At 38.3% G+C, this 20575-nt stretch overlaps 2 protein-coding genes across 2 annotated transcripts in view; both read right to left on the bottom strand.

Moving 5' to 3' along the window:
• The window catches only part of MAT2B (methionine adenosyltransferase II, beta), a 22689-nt gene extending 14552 nt beyond the window's left edge, over positions 1 to 8137 (bottom strand). The window contains exons 1-2 of the mRNA XM_012643994.1: positions 7930 to 8137; positions 294 to 502 (exon numbers count right to left, since the gene is read on the bottom strand). Coding sequence (XP_012499448.1) covers positions 294 to 502; positions 7930 to 7959 — 239 coding nt within the window. The 5' untranslated portion in view covers positions 7960 to 8137. The remainder of the gene's footprint in view (positions 1 to 293; positions 503 to 7929) is intronic.
• A 4634-nt stretch (positions 8138 to 12771) lies between these two features.
• The window catches only part of HMMR (hyaluronan-mediated motility receptor (RHAMM)), a 24215-nt gene continuing 16411 nt past the window's right edge, over positions 12772 to 20575 (bottom strand). The window contains 8 exon segments of the mRNA XM_012643986.1: positions 12772 to 12815; positions 13309 to 13471; positions 15023 to 15199; positions 15870 to 15969; positions 16183 to 16335; positions 16584 to 16730; positions 17726 to 17842; positions 20094 to 20308. Of these exon segments, the coding sequence (XP_012499440.1) occupies positions 12772 to 12815; positions 13309 to 13471; positions 15023 to 15199; positions 15870 to 15969; positions 16183 to 16335; positions 16584 to 16730; positions 17726 to 17842; positions 20094 to 20308 (1116 nt within the window).

Here is a 20575-nt window from a genome sequence, read left to right as displayed (position 1 = left end):
AAAAAAAAAAAAAAAGAAAAAAAATGGTATTTTCAGAGAAGTATTACTTAGAAGGCACTCTGTAAACATAAGCTTTTTATAAAATGCTTCATATTTCTTTGTCAACCTGAGTCTCAACCTAACCTTTTTAAGGATTACATATACCTTGATATGCTTAAAAAAAAACGTCAACACTATTTTGTTGCTGCTTAATAATAGGTTAGAGCTTTCAAGTAGAGTAACTTCCTTGAGAGCAAAGACATTTTCTATGTCACCCAGACAATTCTTAATACAGTTCATATATATGTTAAAATATACTAAACCATACCTGAAAATCATGAATGATGTGATGAACTGCATTAGAATCCAAAAGATTAACCTGTTCAAATTTTGGTCGTGCTCTTCTAAAACCACAGCCAACGGCATGCCAATTATTCTCCTGAAATTCTTTAAATACAGCTCTGCCAAGAAGCCCAGTGGCACCAGTAACCAGAACCCGCCTATTGGGGATGTTAACTTCTTCCTAAAATGTGAAGGGGAAAAAAGGGATTATTTACTTTGAAAATCATTCTCTCAAAGAAATTAGTCACCATCATTGTTCAGTAAATACCTCAAGTACTTTATGTGTCATATCTATCTACAAGCCAAGTCCAAAGTCAGAACAAAGATTAATCAAACTATTACTATATCAACAGCTGTATCACGTTTTAATCTTTTTTTAAAGTTTTAATAATCTCATCCAAGAAAAAGAACACAAGATGACACTGCAAAGAATTATCTAGTTAGATTTACATTTCCTAATGAAAGAAAATCTTATTTTTATCATTGACGATGCCCAAATGAGTAATAAATAAGGATTACATATACCTTGAATTTAATTAAAGCAACTTTAGTTATATTCTTCAGTTTATAAAAGTGTACAATTTGTTTTGCTCCTACACAGATGACCAAAGGTGCTCTTTCAGTCTCTAGAGAGAACTGTTTTAAGCTTGTTTTATAGCCCAACTGAGCATTTGGTTCTATCTGCCTATACAGTCACAAGTTGACATTTCTGGTCTTCAGTTTTTAATCCCAAATTTTCTTTCAAATCTCAATGATTTATCATATTTTGATGAGTCTGAGTTAGAGAATTAGTCAACATTTCAGAGGAATTTATCAGGAGGAAAATAAATTTGGTTCTTTTGACATTAATATATTTTCTAAGTTTAATGAAATTGGTAAATGTTCCTGAGTTAACTCTAAATTTACCTATATAAACTGAAATTAATAAACAGAGGGTAAGAAAAAATATTTTAAACTGATCTGTTTCTACTGTAAAAAGGAAAACATTCCTTATGCACAGAAATTAAAAAGAACCACTATTTAGGAAAGAACTTAAATGCTATGTTTCCAAGGCATAGTTTCAAAAATTTCTCTTCTTCTCAAAATGGGCAACACCAATTTTCTTCTTAGACTCTTAAATAAAGACTGTTTTTTTAAAAAGTTAAATTTTAATCAACTTGAGGCCTCTTTATGTCAAAAGTTGTTACAGGCACCTAATTCTGAGCTGTCTAAAACCTTAAAAATATATGCAATAACCAAAGACAGACTACAAAATTTTTTAAAAAGATACCAAAATTAGGTATTGCTAGCACATGCAAAACTCAAAATGAAAAGGCTAACAGAAAGACAATATAAAAGGTAAATTCTTAAGGATTATTTTTTCTTGTTTGACTAATTTCAAGAATTTTAAAAGTTAAAAGAAATTTCAATTTTCATGCAGAGGTAACATCATTCTATAGTGTATTTCCTCAAATAAACACAGTATATATTCATTATTTTAAAAAAAGAAATTTCATCCAGGTTCTCTGTAGCAAAACTTGGCTCTAAGCCAATTAATCTATGAAAACAAGGATTCTGACCAGCAAAATATTTTCTTTCAATTTTGGCAAGAAAACAGCTCTACAAAGACTGAACTGCAAAGAGGAAAAAACATGCCAAGTCTAGTAGAGATACAATCAGAAAACAATTTACACAGGATAAATACTATAAAGATTCCTGGGAAGATACTATAAAAGATGTATGATTTGGTTTCTTTCGAATTTCTCAGTTTTTACTTTACTCTATAGAAGCAAACAGGTAACAGTTCTTAGGTCTGTGGTTCTCAGGGTTCAGTGTGGATCAAAATCACTTAGAGGGCTTTCAGATTCAGTAAGTCTGGGGTGGGACCTGCTAACTTTTAGTCCTAACACGTTCTCAGGTGATGCTCATTATGGTAATTTGGAGACTGCAGTTTGAAAAGCCCTATAATCTTGAACTCCAGGAGCATTGGAGGCTTTCATAAAGGTCTCTATCTCTAATTTAAACAAATCAAAAAAGTGCCATCTACCTTTCTAGAAGGGACAACTGTATTTTTTTTTTTTTTTTTTGAGACAGAGTCTTCCTCTGTCATGTAGCCGAGGCTGGAGTGCAGTGGCCTCATCATAGCTCACTACAACCTTGAACTTCTGGTCTCAAGTGATCTTCCCACCTCAGCCTCCTCAGTAGCTGGGATTAAAGGCATATAATCCATGACACTCACTAAATTTATTATTTTTATTTTTGATAGAGACAGGGTCTCACTATATTGCCCAGGCTGTTCTCGAATTCTAAGCAGTTAAACGATCCTCCCACCTGGGCCTTCCAAAATGCTAGGATTACAGGCCTGAGCCACCACACCTGGCCACAACAGTATCTTTCCTTCTTAAAATTGAAAACTAGAAGTCAAAGTATTATGTAATCCACAAAAGTTACTAAACAGTGAATTAAGATCTCTGCATACTTTCATTCTGTGAAGCACATTTTTTCCTCATTTTAATATTTGTTACATGAATGAAAAAGATATGCATCTTATTAACGTGTCATAGTTTGGCAGTACTTTCTGTTATCTCAATTGCATCTTAAAATAAGAGCCCAAATGATCTTATAATCAAGAGCACCTTAGAGAAGATAAACTACAGTATTAAGTTTCAAGGTGAACAAAGCTCTTGAGGTAATATAATACACTTAAAAAAAAGAATTGAGGTTGCATGGAGAAAATGCAACTTTATCTTTAAACCCTGGGGTACTTACTATGTAAGGCCCCTAGAAGAAAATATGAAACTCTACACGGTACCTAGCGGTCAGATGTAAATACTCAAGAGTCTTCATTAGAAGAGTGGGGAACTTCCTATTTCAAAACTATTATGTTATATAAACATACATCATACACCTTTTAACCATAAGAACACCCTTATTAGGGAAGACATTATTCCCAAAGGAATCTGAAGTCTAGAGATGTCAGTTTTGTCCACTGTAAAAGGGAAACAGCTGGGACCAGAACTTGAGTCTTCTTAAGTGGTCAAGTCAAATCTAGTGGATTTTGTCTCAATCCTCCGAACTTATATTTGGTTTCATGAATGATTAAAGTTTTATACACTGCCACAAACCGTGGTAATGAGAAATTATTACAACTCTATTGATCCAACTCCTCATTGGTAAAAATGAGGTATCTGGACAAAATGACTAAGGCTCCTTCAACTTCAAAGTTCCACATTTCTAACATTTTCCATATTATTCTTACCACAAAAAGTCTAAATACAGAGTGAGCTTCGTTTACTTAAATAAGGTAACTTTTCGCATCACTCTGAAATTAAAAGATGCCAAACAAATCTATTTTTGAGTTTTTATATGAACAGTACTCTAATTGAAGCTTTTTAAAGTGTACACTGTTTTGTTGGATTTTGCTTGTTGGGGAAAAGAAGTATTCCTCTAAAAATTACCTTGGACTTTTTGACTCCATAAATTATTTCTAAAGCCTTCAAGGAACTCAGAATGAAAGAATACAAAGCTGTCTAGTTCACCCAAACCACAATAAAGACTTGAAAATATTGTTTGTCTGAAAAGTCTACTTTCTCAATTTTTATTATGTAAGTAAATCAAGTATCAACTTAAGCTACTCTACATACATCTCTGCCTCTTACTGTATAAACTCTTAGATATATGGAATTCAACCACTTCAGGTGATCAGATTTATAGACACCAAAAAAAGTCTTGAAAGATTAAATACATACAAATGTAGATCTACTACATTTATTATGTTCTTAATTATGCTATCTAATCAAATGATTCTGAATTAGACAGGTAATGCAAGATAAATGGCTCTTTTCAAATTACCTAACACAGTACTCGGGGACAGTGATTTCTACTTTATTAACTTCTACTAAAAATGTACTAGAAAAGAATGAAATATCACTAATAAATAGTGATCATCTTAAATTTTAGTGATAAATATACCTTTTATTCTTAGAAACTTTTAAATTTGGCAAAGTTTCACACTTATTTTTTAATCCCCCTTGAGGTAGATCTTTGAGTAGACACTCCTGGACTTTAATGAAACTTTCTAAGGTCCCCTGACTACTTAGGTGGCATTGGTCTAACTACTGTCACCCTATTGTACCCCACAGATAGTATTAACAGGAATCACTACAGGCTGCTTCTCTAACCTTAACTATAAGACAGATCTCATTCTCATGAATCAGTTTTAACTCTACAGGTTGACAGTGCAACAAGTATGTTGCCAAGCTCTTAGCTGTTCCATTTTTAATGAAACAAAACATGAAAAGCCATTCTCATTTCTTTACTGAACCCCTGTGAAAATAGATCAACCTTTATACAGACACATACATGCATATTCATAAACAACACGTAACATACACTCAGCACTGTTTGGGGGCACATAGAACAACACAGAGGTTTAACTAGACCCTGAAAGACCCAAAGTGGTCTGAAAACACTAAATACATTTTGGAAGCATAAAAACTTTGCATTATCAAAAACAGCCATCTCCTCCTATATGTCTTAGCTCCATGGACATACTAGCCTAGGCACTAACAATCCTATCCCCAGCGCTGGATATATAACATGTTGTGTATGGATGACCGCTGGGACCTTTGAAATGGAATGGAGGAGAGGCTGGGGGGATACCAGAAATAGTCTTCCTTCATGCAAACTTCACAGCGGTTCAAAGCCCGAGAAACAGATTTATAATTGAATTCCTGCACCAATTTTACTGAATGAAGTTGGGCCAATTTCTCTCCCTCTATACCTTAGTTTTCTCATCTGTAAAATGAGGCAATAACAGTATCTCATAGTTACGATTAAAGTAATGCCTGTGAAGTGCGTAACACTGGCCCTTGCACAAGCTAAGCGTTCATTAACTCGTCATCTCCAATACTGCTATTTCTGAAAAGCCACCTTTCCCCGCCTTTCTTGAAGCTATGAACTTGTAAGATCGAGGACTATGACCCAAAGATGAAGAAATGAAGACTCAAAACCGAAACTACTCTGAAAAAGCCCTCTATCCCCTCTATCCCCAGCAGCTGAGACAGAGAACGCAAAAGTAAAATCTCCACATACTTGCTTCCGGCCGCAGTGGTAGGAAAACAAATCACTGATGGGTGTGCGCCGAGATAAACTCCGTGGCACCGCCCTGGGCTCTGAAGCTGGGGAGGTGGCGCTCAGAGGACTCCCTGCCCGAGGCTCGGACTCAGGCGGGATGCTCATGGAAAGCCCCCCTCCATCCTCGCCGAGATGTTTGGTCTCCCCAGCGCCCTAAATTCCCACCAGAGACCCCCCCCCCCAAGCCGACTCCCTCACCTCCACTAGCTCACAGCTTCCGGGAACAAAGTGGATAGAGAGCTCTTTCTGCCGCCCCACCATGCCCGCCGTCTCCGCGCCGCCGCCAGAGCGGCCGCAAACACGATCGCCACGGCCTCAGCTCAATAGCCCTGGGCCCGCCTCTTCTAGGCCCAGGTCGACCCCGCACCCCGCTTCCGGCTTCCGCCGCCATGGCCGCACCGTTGATTGGCCACGCTCCGCCGACCCCCCAAGAAGGAGGCGGGCGCACGCGGGATGCTCCCAGCCCACGCGCCAACTCTTAAAGTGGTACGCAAAACAAAGGCCCGGACCTTAAGCAAAGAATTGAAGTTTGGTTTTGGAGATTTTATCTGTGTACTTTTTCTTCTGATTTTTTTCTTTTTTCTTAACCGAGGAGGGATTGAATTGGATCGCCTAGAGTTTCAAGTCTGCACAGTGCATCATAGAATGAACTGGGCATGTACTATATAAAATAGAATAAAACATTTTAAAGTCATGGGCGGTGAGGGGGAGAAAGGAGCACAGAGAACATATCTCTAGAGCATTAGGTGTGGGTTTTGAAAGATATAGAAAAAGACGAGATATAAATAAGTGTTGGCAGCTGAGCCATTTGTCTTCCAGGGATGCTGAAAAATAGTATGTGTGAAATTTCAAAAATGCGAAACTATTTTTAACTAAAAAGGTGTGGGGGAGAGGAAGATGAACTATTTGGGTACTTCTTCAAAACGCAGGTTCTTTGACTTTACCCACACTATCAGAATGGGAAACTGGTGGCAGAGCCCGGGACTTTACTGTTTAGTGGAGTTAACAAGGGTCAGGACCACACTTGGAGAAGCTCCGCCAGCGGGGCTGCAGCTTTGAACTCTGGGTGCCCAGGCTTCGTAAGAACCGAAAATTAAAGAACCAAACCAGAGTGTAATGCTGGACGTTCTACCACCTGAATTGCCTTTAAAATGTAAATCAGAAACAAGAGCCCTAAGTGTTGAGGCCCACCTAGCGCCAACTGATTTTCCTTCCACTTCAAAACGCAGGGTCCTCCAGGCAGAACAGGACGCCTGGGGAAATTTACCCAGAAGCTAACCCCAGCACAGGCAGTGAAGGAGTCGCGGATTTCTCTCCGAACAGCCCGTGTTCTTGTCCAGACACCCAGGACATCGAGCTCTAAACGTCGCTGGCAAACGTCACCACTGCTTGGATTTTCGTAAGGCCTTATTTTCATAACCCTTTTTAGTTTAATTTAAAGCCAAAGGCCAAGCAGCCTTTTAAACAAGTTTTTCTTAAATCAGAGGCCCGTGACTTTCCTTCCTCCCCAACTCCCAACAAAACTCATTTTCTTATTCATGTAAACATAAAGTTTCCTTGGAACAGTAACTGCCCGAAGTCGCTCACTTTTTGATTTTGTTGTTTTTTTGGTTTTAATCCAGGCTGTTACTGTTCACCAGTCTAGCGTTATTTAGGGAATCCTTGAAAGGACTGTCCTAGTAATCTGGGGACAACAAAGAAAGGGTGGGGGGAGGGGCCAGATCCAAGATCCTCTCCGTAAGTCTCCCTTAAAAACTAGGAATTTTTTTTTTTAAAGTTTCTTGTTGCAAGGTTTGTTGTAATCTAATCCTGGGCGGGAGGACGCCGGGGGCTGGGGGGTGAGCAGTGTTCTCCACGAAGATTTAAGTAAATACAGGCATATGCAATTAGCATTTTGATTCTCAGAGCAGCTTTACAAAAAGTTTAACTTGACTACACTTGAGAATCTGATTTGCTACTTGCCCTGTGAAAGCTGGGTATAGGTGTAGGGGCAGATGTTTAAGTATGGTTTTTAATCGTTTTCTTTAATGATGATAGAGTCTATGTGAATCAAACGCCATTCTTATACAGACAATACCCAACTTCGTGTGGTGGCTAAGTCTGTACATTTAAAGAGAGAGCAGCAACTAAAAAGTTATGTTAGAAGATTCAATTCATACAAAGTCTGGAACATACGAGAGATAAATTCCATATTTATATAGAACCTTCACATACATCACTACATTTAATCCGGTAAATGAAACTGCTGTTCTGTTTTGCATTTTATTTTTGCCAGTTAATGAGACTTAGCTGAGCTCTCCATAACCTGGTTCCCTAGGTCAATAACTAAACTTGGTTTATTCGTCTATGTCCCTAGGGTATGTTTTAAGGAAATGAATGACACCCGTTTCTATTTTCTATACACCCATTCTGCTTTTACCAGGCATTCACTGGAATGCTTTAAAAGCAACTCCTACTCTAGAATGCTTCATTTCTTGAATTGCTAGCTCTTACCTGTTCCATGTCTTCCGGCATTTCAGGCATGATTCCAAAATTATTTCAGGAATACAGATACAGAAGGAGTCTCAGCCTCTACCTTCTCTTGCCGGGTCTTTGTTTGCTTCTGCCTGCAGGGAGCGCAGGCACGCCAAAATGTGAGGCGCAGCTTCACTTGACCTTTTAAATTAGCATTCTGATTCCAATCCCGGAATCTCGTGCAGTTTTCCACATGGCAGTAAACTGGCAGCTGATTCCCCGTAGTAGTCTCGAAAATACCCAATGAGAAGTTTCATGTTTAATTGTCAACCAAGCCAGGGTACATTAGCAAAACCATTTGGTAGAATGAACTATTAAAAAAAAAAGCCCAACAACTTCGTGTCAAGACTTGTTGCAATTTTTTTTGCAGGAGAAAAGCACGTGGATCCTGCAATCGATTCCCGTCCTGAAGGGAACAGTTTTTATAATTTCATTCAGTTACGCCTTATTGCTACAGAATATGCTTAGTAAAATTCTCCAGTGTTCCCCCAAGTGCTTTTTTCCTTTTATTATTGTTATTATTTTTACTGGAAATCTTCTTATCTTCTAACCCCTACTCCCCTCCCTGGCAAGTGCTTTTTAATTATTACAAAGGGCAGTAAAAGGCACTGTGGTAGCAGCACACAGAAATTAAAATGCAACAGGTCATTTTCATTAACCCCATCCCCCACTCTGACTGAGGGAACAGTAGGTAGAGTAGCCTTAAAGGATTAAGGGCGTCTAGATGAGTGAAGCCTGCGTGCACCACAGAATAGACAGAATGAAGTTATTTTCTAGGAGTGAAGCCCAGTAATATTTCTAAGTTTCAAGAGTGATGAATGTGCTCAGTTAAGGTTTGAACACCTGTACCAATTTAAGAACAACAAAAATTGCCATTCCAATTGAGCCATTCTCAGCGATAAGAAAGAATGAAATAATATTTTTGGAGCAACTTGGGTGCAAATGGAGGATTTTTTTTTTTTTTTTGAGACAGTCTCTCTGTTGCCCTGGCTAGAGTGCTGGGAGATTTCAAGCCTAGCTCACAGCAACCTCAAACTCCTGGGCTCAAGTGATCCTCCTGCCTCAGCCTCCCAAGTAGCTGGGACTACAGCCACTCGCAACCACGACCGGCTAATTTTTTGTTTCTATTTTTAGTTGGCCAGCTAATTTTTTCTATTTTTAGCAGAGATGCGGGTCTCTCTATTGCTCAGGGTGGTCTCAAACTCCTGCCCTCAAGCGATCCTCGGCCTCCCAGAGTGCTAGGATTACAGGACTAAGCCACTTCTCCTGGCCTGGAGGCCATCACGCCATTATTGTTAGGGTGGTGAGCTAGTGTAGAGCTGGTGCACTCGGGTTTGAGAAAAATTTTTCCAAAGATGAGGGTAGAAGGAAGAAATTTATTTTACTTTCCCAAAAGTGGGAAAGGGCCGAACACGAGAAAGAAAATGGAAAAGTGTGTTGGCCTAGAAAACCGGCTACTAGGACCTTTTATTTGGAAATGTAAAAAAAAAAAGGATGAAAGATGATTTATGGTTGTAGTCAAACGGGTGTTGTGAATTGCCATATCTGCTCCTTCTATTCCTCTTAACCGCAAGCAGATAATAGAATGGCTGTGTGATGCTGAGACTGATGTTGTGTCTTCTTTGCCAGGGGAAGAGGCTTCCCCACTCCCAGTGACAGTGCCCTCCAACCCTGTCTGGGAGGATTAAGGCTGTATTACCTGAGGAAATAGTAAAATGGCCTCCCTTGAGGCAGTTGCCATGGCTCTGTCCTGTAACTATGCAAGACAATGCTGATTCTCCTCAGGACCCACCCACCACCTCTTTGCTTCTAGACATATAACTAGACTGAAGTCTCAGCAGGCCCTTAAGGGTGAGGAACAAACTGTTAGCCATGAAGAGAGATGCTATATGCTATACTCCAAAAGAATTACTTAAATTTTCTAATTTATACATAAATCTGGGAATATGTGGGGATGTACACTAAAGATGTGGGATAATGATGGAAGAAATAAAGTTGGATCAGGCCAAATTTATTGATATGGACTCACTAAGCAGAGATTCTTTATGTAATGTTGCAGTTTAGGGAGTTAGAAAGGACACTCAGTTTCCTTGGTTGACTGAAACATGGAAAAGATGGCCTCCATTGAGTGAACTGGAAATGTTGGACTTGCCTTGGTTTAATGGAGAGGATGGGATTAAAATATTAGAATGTGAGAGTGGATTCGTCACTTAAGAATTACCCACACTGGGAGGGTGGGGAAGTCATACCTTCTGAGAAAAAAATCTGTGAGGAGAGCCCCAGCATCCTTTTCCAAACTCTATGATTGTTCTTTGAAGGCCAGAACTTACAGTAGGAATTGCAGTCCCTGAAGTAGGAAACCTAAATGCATTGGGAGCATTGACTCCCAGAGTAGCAGGGGCCACGGGATGGGACTCAACTGCCAAGGCAAGGTGGCGTGGTTATCATAATGAATGGCAGAGCCAAAAGAACCATCAGAATAGTCTACCTTGCACAGACCTCTTGCTTTGGCAAGTTCATGGTTTCCCTAGAAGTGAAAGAGATATGGAACCTGCTAAATTCTTTCTTGATCTGTATAAGCAGAAAAGTTCTAGGTCAAGTGAACAAAAGTCTAACTTGAGTCATGAAAACAGAATTATGGTCCCTCAATTCCCAGACTGAGCCACTTTACAGACTCCCAAACCCTTTAAATGAAGGGGAGGCTGGGTTTCCTTGAGGAAGGACCCTGGTACACTACTGAAAATTTATACTGTTAGCCTTTGTCCCCGCCTTTCTCAAAGGGACATACAGCCTTTTACCAGGGTAACTGTACATTGGGGAAAAGGCAATAATCCGACTGTTTGTGGACTAGTGGAACTGGCTCTGAACTGACACTAGTTCCAGGAGATCCAAAATGTCACTGTGGCCTACCAGTCAGAGTAGAGGCTTATATAGGTCAGGTGATCGAGAATTTTATCTGAAGTCCATCTCACAGTGGGCCCAGTGGATTCCTAAACCCATTCTGTGGCTATTCCCCAGTTCTAAGAATGCATAATTGAAATAGACATACTCAGCAATGTGGGAGAATCCCCACATTGGTTCCCTCACCTGTGGAGTGAGGACTCTTATGGTGGGAATGGCTAGGTGGAAGCCACTGGAACTGCCTGTACCTAGGAAAATTGTAAACCAAAAGTAATACTGAATTCCTAGAGGAACTGAAGATTAGTGCCACCATGGATCTTGGAAAATGACAGTGGATTATCATAAGCTTAACCAAGTGGTGACTTCACTTGCAGCTGCTGTACCAGATTGTGGTTTCATTGCTTGAGCAAATTAACACAGCCCTGGTACCTGGTATGCAGCTATTGATCTATCAAATGCCTTTTTCTCCATCCTTGTCTAGAAGGCCAACCAGAAGCAGTTTGCTTTTAGCTGGCAAGGACATCTTCCCTGTCCTACCTCAGGGGTATATCAACTCTCCAGCTCTGTCATAATTTTGTTCACGGGGATCTTGAATGCCCTTTCCTTCCATAAGGTGCCACACTGGTCCATTACATTGATGCCATTATGCTCACTGACGTTATGAGTGAGAGGTAGCAATTACTTTAGACTTATTGGTAAGATATTTGCATGCCAGAGGGCAGGAAATAAATCCAACAAAAATTTAAGGGCCAACTACATCAGTAAAACTTCTAGGGGTCTGGTGGTGTTGGGGAATGTCAAGATATCCCTTCTAAGGTAAGTTGTTGCATCTGCCCCCCTCCTACAACCAAAAAAGGGGCACAATACCTAAAGGGCTTCTTTGGATTTTGGAGAAAACATATTCCTCGTTTGGGTGTATTACTCTGGCCCATTTACTGAGTGACCCGAAAAGCTGCTAGTTTTGTTTGGGGCTCAGGATAAAGGGCTCTGCAACAGGTCCAGGCTGTTGTGCAAGCTGCACTGCTGCTTGGGGCCATTACTGCCTTGCAGATCAAATGATATTTGAAGTGTCTGTGTCAGATAGAAATGCTGTTTGGAGCCTTTGGCAGACCCCCTATAGGCAAATCTCAGGGCCACCCATTGGGATTTTGGAGCAAAGCCCTATCTATCATCCTCTTCATCCTCTGCAGATAACTACTTTTTTTTTTTTCCTCCCCCTTTCGATACAGAGTCTCGCTCTGTCACCCAGACCGGAGTCCAGTGGTGGGATCATAGCTTACTATAACCTCAAACTCCTGGGCTCAAGCAATCCTCCTGCCTCAGCCTCCTGTGTAGCTGGGACTACAGGCATGCGCCACCATGCCTGATTTTTTATTTTTTGTAGAGGTGGTCTTGCTTTGTTGCCTAGGCTGGTCTTGGAACTCCTGGACTCGAGTGATCTTTCCCAAAGTGCTGGTATTATAAGCAGGTGCCACCACGCATAGCCATCTACTTTCCCTTTGAGAAACAGCTCTTGGGCTGCTACTGGGCCTTAGTGGAGACTGAATGCTTAAGAGTGGGCCACCAAGTTACCATGTGACCTGAGCTGCCCATCATGAACTGGGTGGGTGTTTATCTGACCCACCAAGCCATCAAGTGGGGCATGCACAGCAGCACTGCATCATTACATTACAGTGGTAGAAGCGGAAGCTTTGAATTATTTTATTTTATTGGACAATTCTTAAAATATCAATATTTCAACTTACACATCTTAAATAGAAACATTAATGTAATTTCATGAAGTACAAATTGAATACTTGGAATTCTTTCATCTACCTAAGGGTAGGCAGTCAAAGTTAAATACAATATAAAATACCCATTACAAAATAATGTCAACAATAAGAATGAAATAATTTCAACAGGTTTCTCAGGTACTTCCTTTCATGATTCTTGACACTTCACAGTTCAGTAGCAGTTTGTATTGCCTGAAAGGATTATGGAAAAGTAGTATTAGTATTCTAAATTAAAACTAATTCATCAATCATTATATTAATAAACTAAGAACAGGCAGCCTATATTCTCTAAGGCAGATGAAGCAATGCTTACATTCTGCAGCATAATTTTTATATTCCTTTATTCACTATTTCAATCAATTTTGATTTAGTGTGATTAAGGACCTAAGAGACATTTAGGTTAAAATGCTAAAGGTATTATACGGGGAATAATTTGGTGTGTGGGTCAAACAAGGCTTCAAGGAAAATGTAGTTTGAACTGGGCTTAAAGGACTGGCAGGATCTGGATATATAGAAAAGAGTATAGAAGAAGGGGAAAAAAGGCATTGCATACAATGATCTCAGTAAGAACTTCTTTTATATCAGAAGGTGTCGTCAAATTTTCACAGTTTGTAAAAATGAGTAATTTACTAAATGCTATGAAAGCAAATCCAGAGGAAGATGACACTTTTTTTTCATTCCTTACCTTCTTTTAATGGGGTTTTGAGGGCAAAATTTTCTTTACTTTCATGATGAAAAGCCTTTGAAGGATCAAAGCGTTTGATACCCAGAACTTGATTCAATTCCTCCTTAAGTTTTGTCTCACTTTGTTTCTTTTTAGCAAGCTGGGAGCGGAGTTTTGACACCTCCTATGTGAGAAAAATAGATAATTATTAACGATTATGTCAGTGAAACATGTTATCAATGTTGCCGGCAAATTCCAACTTCCTTATGTATCAAACCTAAATGGCAAAAATCACTAATAGATACAGACTTTAAGACTGAATTACAAAATGACTTTAAATAGCTGTGACAAAGGAGATAAAGTCTTTTAAATCTTCTTGCCCCTCTACAGCTACAAAACTATTTTTCTGATAAAAGTTTGACTTAAAATTAATTGTAGGGATCAACTTCTGGCATGACAGCAGGAAAGCTCTGCTGACCTCCCGAGTGAAACTAAAAATTACAAAAGGGTAACCAGTTCAAGCCTCTGAAAATGGTCCTGAGGGTAAAATAGCAAATGAAGTGTCTATTCAAGGAAATCTACAAAAATTTGGTAAGAAAGATGAGATTGTGGCATTTGAACCAAACTGCTCCTTCCATCCCACTCCCATCTTAGACAGGCAGAGACCCTGCCCCAGACAGCTATAGCCGAGAACATGTGGCTCCCTCTTCCAACTCCCAGTCAGAGGCTTTTCTTCCCATGGGGAGCAGGACATCAGTGTTTCTCATCAATGCCACCAGCTCCCTGTTGCTGAGGTTATGTTCTGGACAAATGCAGTTCAGCAGGGCGAATCCCTTCCTCCGCTCAGCTTCACTTACGGGACAGAAGCTCTGTCTTGAGCATGTTGTGCTAAAAATGCTGAAACTCTGATCACCGTTGTTCTGCCTCATGAGGCAGTGGTTCTGTACCAAAAGAAGCCAAGAGAACCTGAGGCTATCCCTCAGCCCCCTTCCCCACAAGTCCACTGAGAACTCAGCTACTAGGGCAGAGATACCAGAGAGAAGCATGTCACTGTCCCCCATTTCCAGCTCCAGCGTCCTGGCTCAGAGATTTTGTCTGGGGGGAAAAGCAGGTCATGAGAGAGAGAGAGAGTGCCTAATTTCTTCCCAAAGGAACTGACTGCACGTGCAACCAAGCTTGGAGAAGTGAAGCCTAAGGGAGATCTACAAACAGTGGTGATAATGGTGAAAGGGAATTGGGAGGAGATTCAAGATATAGGCTAAACTTAGGCCAGCTAGGTTGTAGAAGAAAACTAGGAAATGAGACAGCTGGGAGGAGCCCTGCCAAAGTCGGAACAAATCAGATCAGTGCTTGGTAGCACTGATTTCAGACACAACTCCCACAAAAGAGCCAGAATTTGATTGGATTAATTTGTAGGGCAGTTTATGTCCTAGGATACTGTTGAAAATCGGGCAATGAGCCAGCAACCAGTGGTGTTTAATAGCCATGTGTGGTCAGTGAAGGAGGAAGACAGCCCTCCCAAAGCAAGTGTCATCCCAGGGTGACTGTGGGCACGTCCCAAACTCCACCTCCCTGAGTAGCAACATCAGAGGCACAACACTGTTGGGGAGTGGTGGTAGTGAGGGTAGAATAAACTTCACTAAAATAAGCCAGCAACTTATGAGACAAATAAATATATAGTTAGATACTAACTCCCCACCCCAATATTTTTAATAAAACTAAATATTTTACAAACCGATTTGAGTTGGCTATTTTCATCTTTCAACTTCACAACATGCTTGATTTTCTGCTTTAAATTCTGATGACCCAATAATTTAGCATATGAATCTCTTATTTTATTTAGCTGTTCCTGAGCTGCACCGTGTTCATTCAACAATGCCTGTTTCTCTGCTTCAAATGCATCCAGTTGTTGCTGAAAAAGGTTTTTTTAATAAAGTTAATACTTAAAAACTTAAATTTGTTTTCAAAAACTTTTCCTTTGCAAAAACTTAAATCTTACTCGTTTCATATAAACTATAAAATGAACTAAATAAAATTTTAAAAAAACCCAACAAAAATAGAGTATGCTTACATATTCTCAGGGCTTTGCATAGATTGTCTATGAAAATCTTTTAAACTTTGCATTTTTCATTTTAAAGATCATTAAAACTGAGGTAAAGAAACAAGAAAGCCAGCTAGCCAGCCTTACCTGTATCAGATGGATCACCACAATATAAGCAACACTGTACTTCTAGTTAAGTGCAAAAATTAGCATTTATCCTTTTTTCTTTTAAAAGATCAGCATATTAATTTGAGAAACACTGAGGAGAACCGTCTGCGCCATTAACTTTAAGTTCCTTTTTAGAAAGTATTTTCTAACCTATGAAGGCTACATTAAAAAATTATGTCAATATGTCAATTATACCTCAATAAAGCTGGAAAAAGATTTATGCCTAATACAATTTATAAGCGTTCTTTAATAGGAAGCTCAATTGGAATTGTAAGTACACAGCAAAGTGATCTTGCAGAAAGTCACGATCATGACTGTAACAGGGAACAAAATGAATTCCTAACAAATACAAGTAAGTTTGCTCCTGACAAACCTGAAAAGGTTCTGTTTTACTATACAGTTCTTCATAAAGGAGACGCCACTTATTAACTTCTTCAGTTAATTCCGCTATTGTATTTTCTTGTCCAGATTTTCTGCATGGAAAAATTAAACAGTTTGTTTATTTTTTTGAGACAGAGTTTCGCTCTGTTGCCCAGGCTAGAGTGCTGTGGCGTCAGCTTCGCTCACAGCAACCTCAGATTCCTGGGCTCCAGTGATCCTCCTACCTCAGCCTCCAGAAAATAGTTTATTTTAAAAATAACATGATAGCTGACTTACATGGTACTCAGGTTTTAATCCTAGATTACCTTGCTTCTTCATCTTCCAGCTGTTTCCTGAAGTCGTCCTCTTGTTGCTTAAGTTGGTTCTGCAAATCAGTTATTTGTTTAAAAGAAGAAACTGTGATTTCTTTAATTTCTGCTTCTTTAAGTGCCGACTTGGTCTGCAGATCTAGAAGCATCCTTGAGTTTGAGAGAGAAGAGTTCACTAAATTTCACAGCCATTTCAATTACTTTTTTCTTTTTAAACTCAAGGATCTCTTCAAGAATTACACTTTTTTTAAATGAGTAAATTCTTAATTTGCAAATTAATATCACCAAAATTCAAGCCATGGGTCAATTCCCTGTCCCAATTCACTAACTGGCTTTCCAACAACAATAAATTGTCTTAATGTTTCTAAGGCCATTATTTATTTATTTGTTCTACATACCTTGCATATTCTTGATTTGCGCTCTCAGTTGCCAATATCTGATGTTGAACATCCTCTGCACTTTTCTCAGCCTTGGCTACTTTTTCAAGTAGTGATGAGTTCTCTAGCTTAAGATCTTCTATCTCACTAGCTGTTAATGCTTTATAGCTGATTAAAAAGAAAAAATCAAAACATTTTTCTAAGTACTGTATAAGTGACAAACATCCAGCTGATCAGTTTATACTTTGTATACTTTGTAAGTAAAACAAAACCTTATATTCATATATTTACACAGGTAAGAATTCAGTGTTCTGAGGTAAGTACTAATGAGTTTACATGCATTTGCTGTTTGTTCAAAGGAAAAAAATATCAAATGCTTACTATGTGTAGGAAGTATGCATAATGAGGTTAAAAAAATTAGCTACCAAACATGAAAATTACTCCAAATCAAAAACTATATACAATCCCTGCACATACTGTCACAGAGTTTTATGGTCTTGTGGGGAAGATGAGGAAATGCTTCTCTTGCTTCTCTTGCAAAAAAAAAAAGGAATAAAAATATATAATTAAATTTGCAATAAATGTTATGAAGGAAAAGTACAAAGAACTTTAAGCTAATGGAAGAGGGGAACCTTCATGTAAAGACCTTTCTGAAGAATTTATAGTTAAGCTGAGACATGATGGGAAAGGAGTTAGCTAGACAGGGGAAGGTATTTCAGAGGATAAAGATGCATATGCACTTAGAGGCAGGTAGAACATAGTCTATTAGGAGGTGAGACTGGAGCTTGATGAATAAGAGGCAGGAACAGAAGCTAGAAGCATAAGGCAGGCCATCACCACAGGGCACAGTGGGTTTACCTGAGGGATAAAGGGGAGTCATTGACAATCTCCCAATAAGTGTGTATATTACTCTAGAGATCTGAGGAGGATCAACTGGAGAAGGGGCAGGAATGGAAAACTGGAAGATCAACTGGATGACAATTATTTCTATATAAATGTAGTCAGATTACCAGGTGACACTGAATGCCCATTTATGTTCGGTGATTATGGAATTTAGTCATACCAATCACCATCTTTGTGTGATTGCTTTGTTCACAGATTTTTCTTAAAAACCCCTCCCTGCTCACATTATATTTAGGAGTGTAGGCTTCTGTCAGAAATACCTTTCAAACTGAGCAGTAACATCCCCGAGGTTTTGCACTGTGCTATTATACTTTTCCTGCAAAAGCAGGGTAGCTTGAATGTTAGCAGCATTATTTTTCTCCAGTTCAGCTTCTTTCCTAAGAAAAAGGAACAATTACAAGATCAAACGTTAACTACAAATAATTATCCTAAGAAAGAAAATAGTATTTACCTTTGAAACTGTGAATCACGTATCTCCTATCTTCATCTTTGCACTAGCTACTGGACAGCATAGATTCAAGTTTATGACCCACCTCTAATAGCATGTTTTAAAAATGCGCTAACTTTTCTACTGGCTTCATCTTATCTTTCCTGCTTTTACTTTACTGTAAAAATTTTGGGGTAAGAAGGTAGGGTAAAAAGACTCTAAAACAGAATCTTCTGGAAGCAGCCAAGGCTAAAGAATACAAAGGATTACCAGTTAAAAATCACTTGGATTGAATAAAATTTAATTTTCTACATCAAACACTTAAGAAATACTAAGTACAGTTAAAGACACTTCATTTTAAAAGTTCTTTGGAAGAGTTATAGGGCTTTGTGGTTTTATTCTGATTATATGAATAGCCCACATAATACATTGTATTCAAAGATTCAATAACTTCTTTAATGAATTATTTTGCATAGACAGAATAGGTTTTAAGTCTTCTTAATAAATATATACTACAAATCTCAGAGTTAAAAAAATAAATTGTAATAAAATTTTAGATAAGCATATGAGCTTATGAGAGAGATTTTAAAGAACATATAGAACTAAAAATTGTAAATGAGCATTGTGCACATACAGAATAAGTTAAGACACTGAGACAAGATGAATAGCTGATCAAATTCATTCTGTAATGAGTGTGGGGATTTAAAAACTATACACACCACAGCAAAAGCAATCAAATATTACCAAAGGCTTTGTAATAAAAATATTTTCTTTGCTGTCCCCTAGAAGAATCACATTCAATTCTCTTAGTTTTTCTTTGAAGCCTGAAATTTCCAGGCTACAAGAAACCTTAGAGATCATCTTATAAAACTCCTTTGTTTTATATCTAATTGGGTGGAAAAATGAAAGAAACAAACTAAGATTGTCTTGCTCAGAATCACACAGTTAACAGATCTCATAATAAAATCTTTATCTCTTGACCACTAGACCAGAGTTCTTTGAGTTAGAATAAATCATTGTCTCAACTTTCTTTCCTCTCTGAAAATAATATCTTCTACTCAGTTTCTTAAGGCTGCTGTTCCCTGAGCCTGGCTGCAGTATAGAATAATCCCCCTAATTGCACTTTTGTACTGTCCCCCCAAAAGCAGAGACATACAAAAGTTGGTGTTCATTTTCGTCATTAATCAACACTAGAAAACAAAAAAGAGTCTAACAAAGTACCCAACAAGAGATAGATACGCATGTGTGAGATATAGTACTATAATCTCATGTCTAGTCCATGGGTCTTTGTTAGAAAATGTTTTAATGATGAGATACTAAGGATTTAAATAACATAATTCATTATTTTACTTGCAAATTGAACTCAAGAATCAAACTGGATATTTTAATTTAAATAAATGCAGTGAAGAAGGAAGCATAATGTGATGGAAACAAGGACTACAGTTAGAAACAGATTTCAGGCTTTCTACTTTGATCAATTTCTTATTTTTTGAATGTTTCTCAGTTCTATTTCTTTTTAATCATTCCATATTTTGTTTCAAAATAATGTTTCTCAGTTTTGTTTTTTTTCCTCCCATTTTGCTATTTATTAATATCTGAGACAGGGTCTTTCTATGCTGTCCAGGTTGGAGTGCAGTGGCTACTGACAGGCACCATCATTGTGCACTACAGCCTTGAACTCCTGGGCTCAAGTGATCCTCCAGCCTCAGTCTCCTCACTAGCTGGGACTCCAAGCACTTAGCCTGACCCATTTTGCTTTTTTATTATTACTTTTGAAGTGTGTGTTTGTGCTTTTTCAAAAATGTAACTAAAGGTGTAACTTACACTGTGTAAACTGATGTACACATAGACAAAAAATGAAAATGATTTTCATTAAAGGGCAGAATTCTTTAAGTTCATTATTGTTGTAATGCTGATGTCCAATAATTCTTAGAAAATATAAGTAGTAAAGGAGCACAAAACTTTGGTAATTTGTTTACTAAAACTCTTACAGGAAAAAAGGGCAATGCTTTTACTCTGGCTGTCTTACTTGTTTGCATATACATTCTGTGCATGTGTTTTACCTCTCTATTACTTACTTGTGAAATAATTTCAACCTCACACATGCACATGAATGATGTGAGAATCCTAAGAAAATATACTTGAAAATACTTTTTAACATTTGAAGTCACACATAAACATGAGGTCCTGTTATTACAAACCCTTTCAGCTTTTCTTCTAGGAGTTTGAGTTCTTCAGCTTTAAGTTTTGTTTCTTCTTCCAATTGCTTGACCAGCCTTTCAGCTTGTTCCTCCTTTTGCTGTAATTTATCGAGCTCATCCAGTGCTTGCTTTAATTCTTCCTCAAAGAGGTTCCTCTCTTTAATCATTTCCTCTTGAAAAGAACATAGCTTCTGCTGAAGACTAGAAGATAATTCCTATATACAAACAGAAAACCATCAAAATAATTTAAAATAACATTGTGATATGTTACTAAGAGACAAATAAGAAGCACAAATAATTAAGTATGAAACCTAAATTCAAGAGTTTCAAGGAAACTTAAAATAATAAAAACTCGTTTTTTTTCATGCATTATATTCTACACCTTAACATTGTGGCAAATATCATTTCAGGCTTTTTTTCTGTGCAAAACACACACAGACTTCTTATAAAACTAAAATTATATTTACAGAATGACCCAGCAA

This window comes from Propithecus coquereli, unplaced genomic scaffold (genome assembly GCF_000956105.1).
Source record: "Propithecus coquereli isolate 6110/MARCELLA unplaced genomic scaffold, Pcoq_1.0 Scaffold102, whole genome shotgun sequence".
Taxonomy (NCBI): domain Eukaryota; kingdom Metazoa; phylum Chordata; class Mammalia; order Primates; family Indriidae; genus Propithecus; species Propithecus coquereli.
Note: the sequence above shows the minus strand (reverse complement) of the source record. Positions and strands in the feature narration are given on the sequence as shown.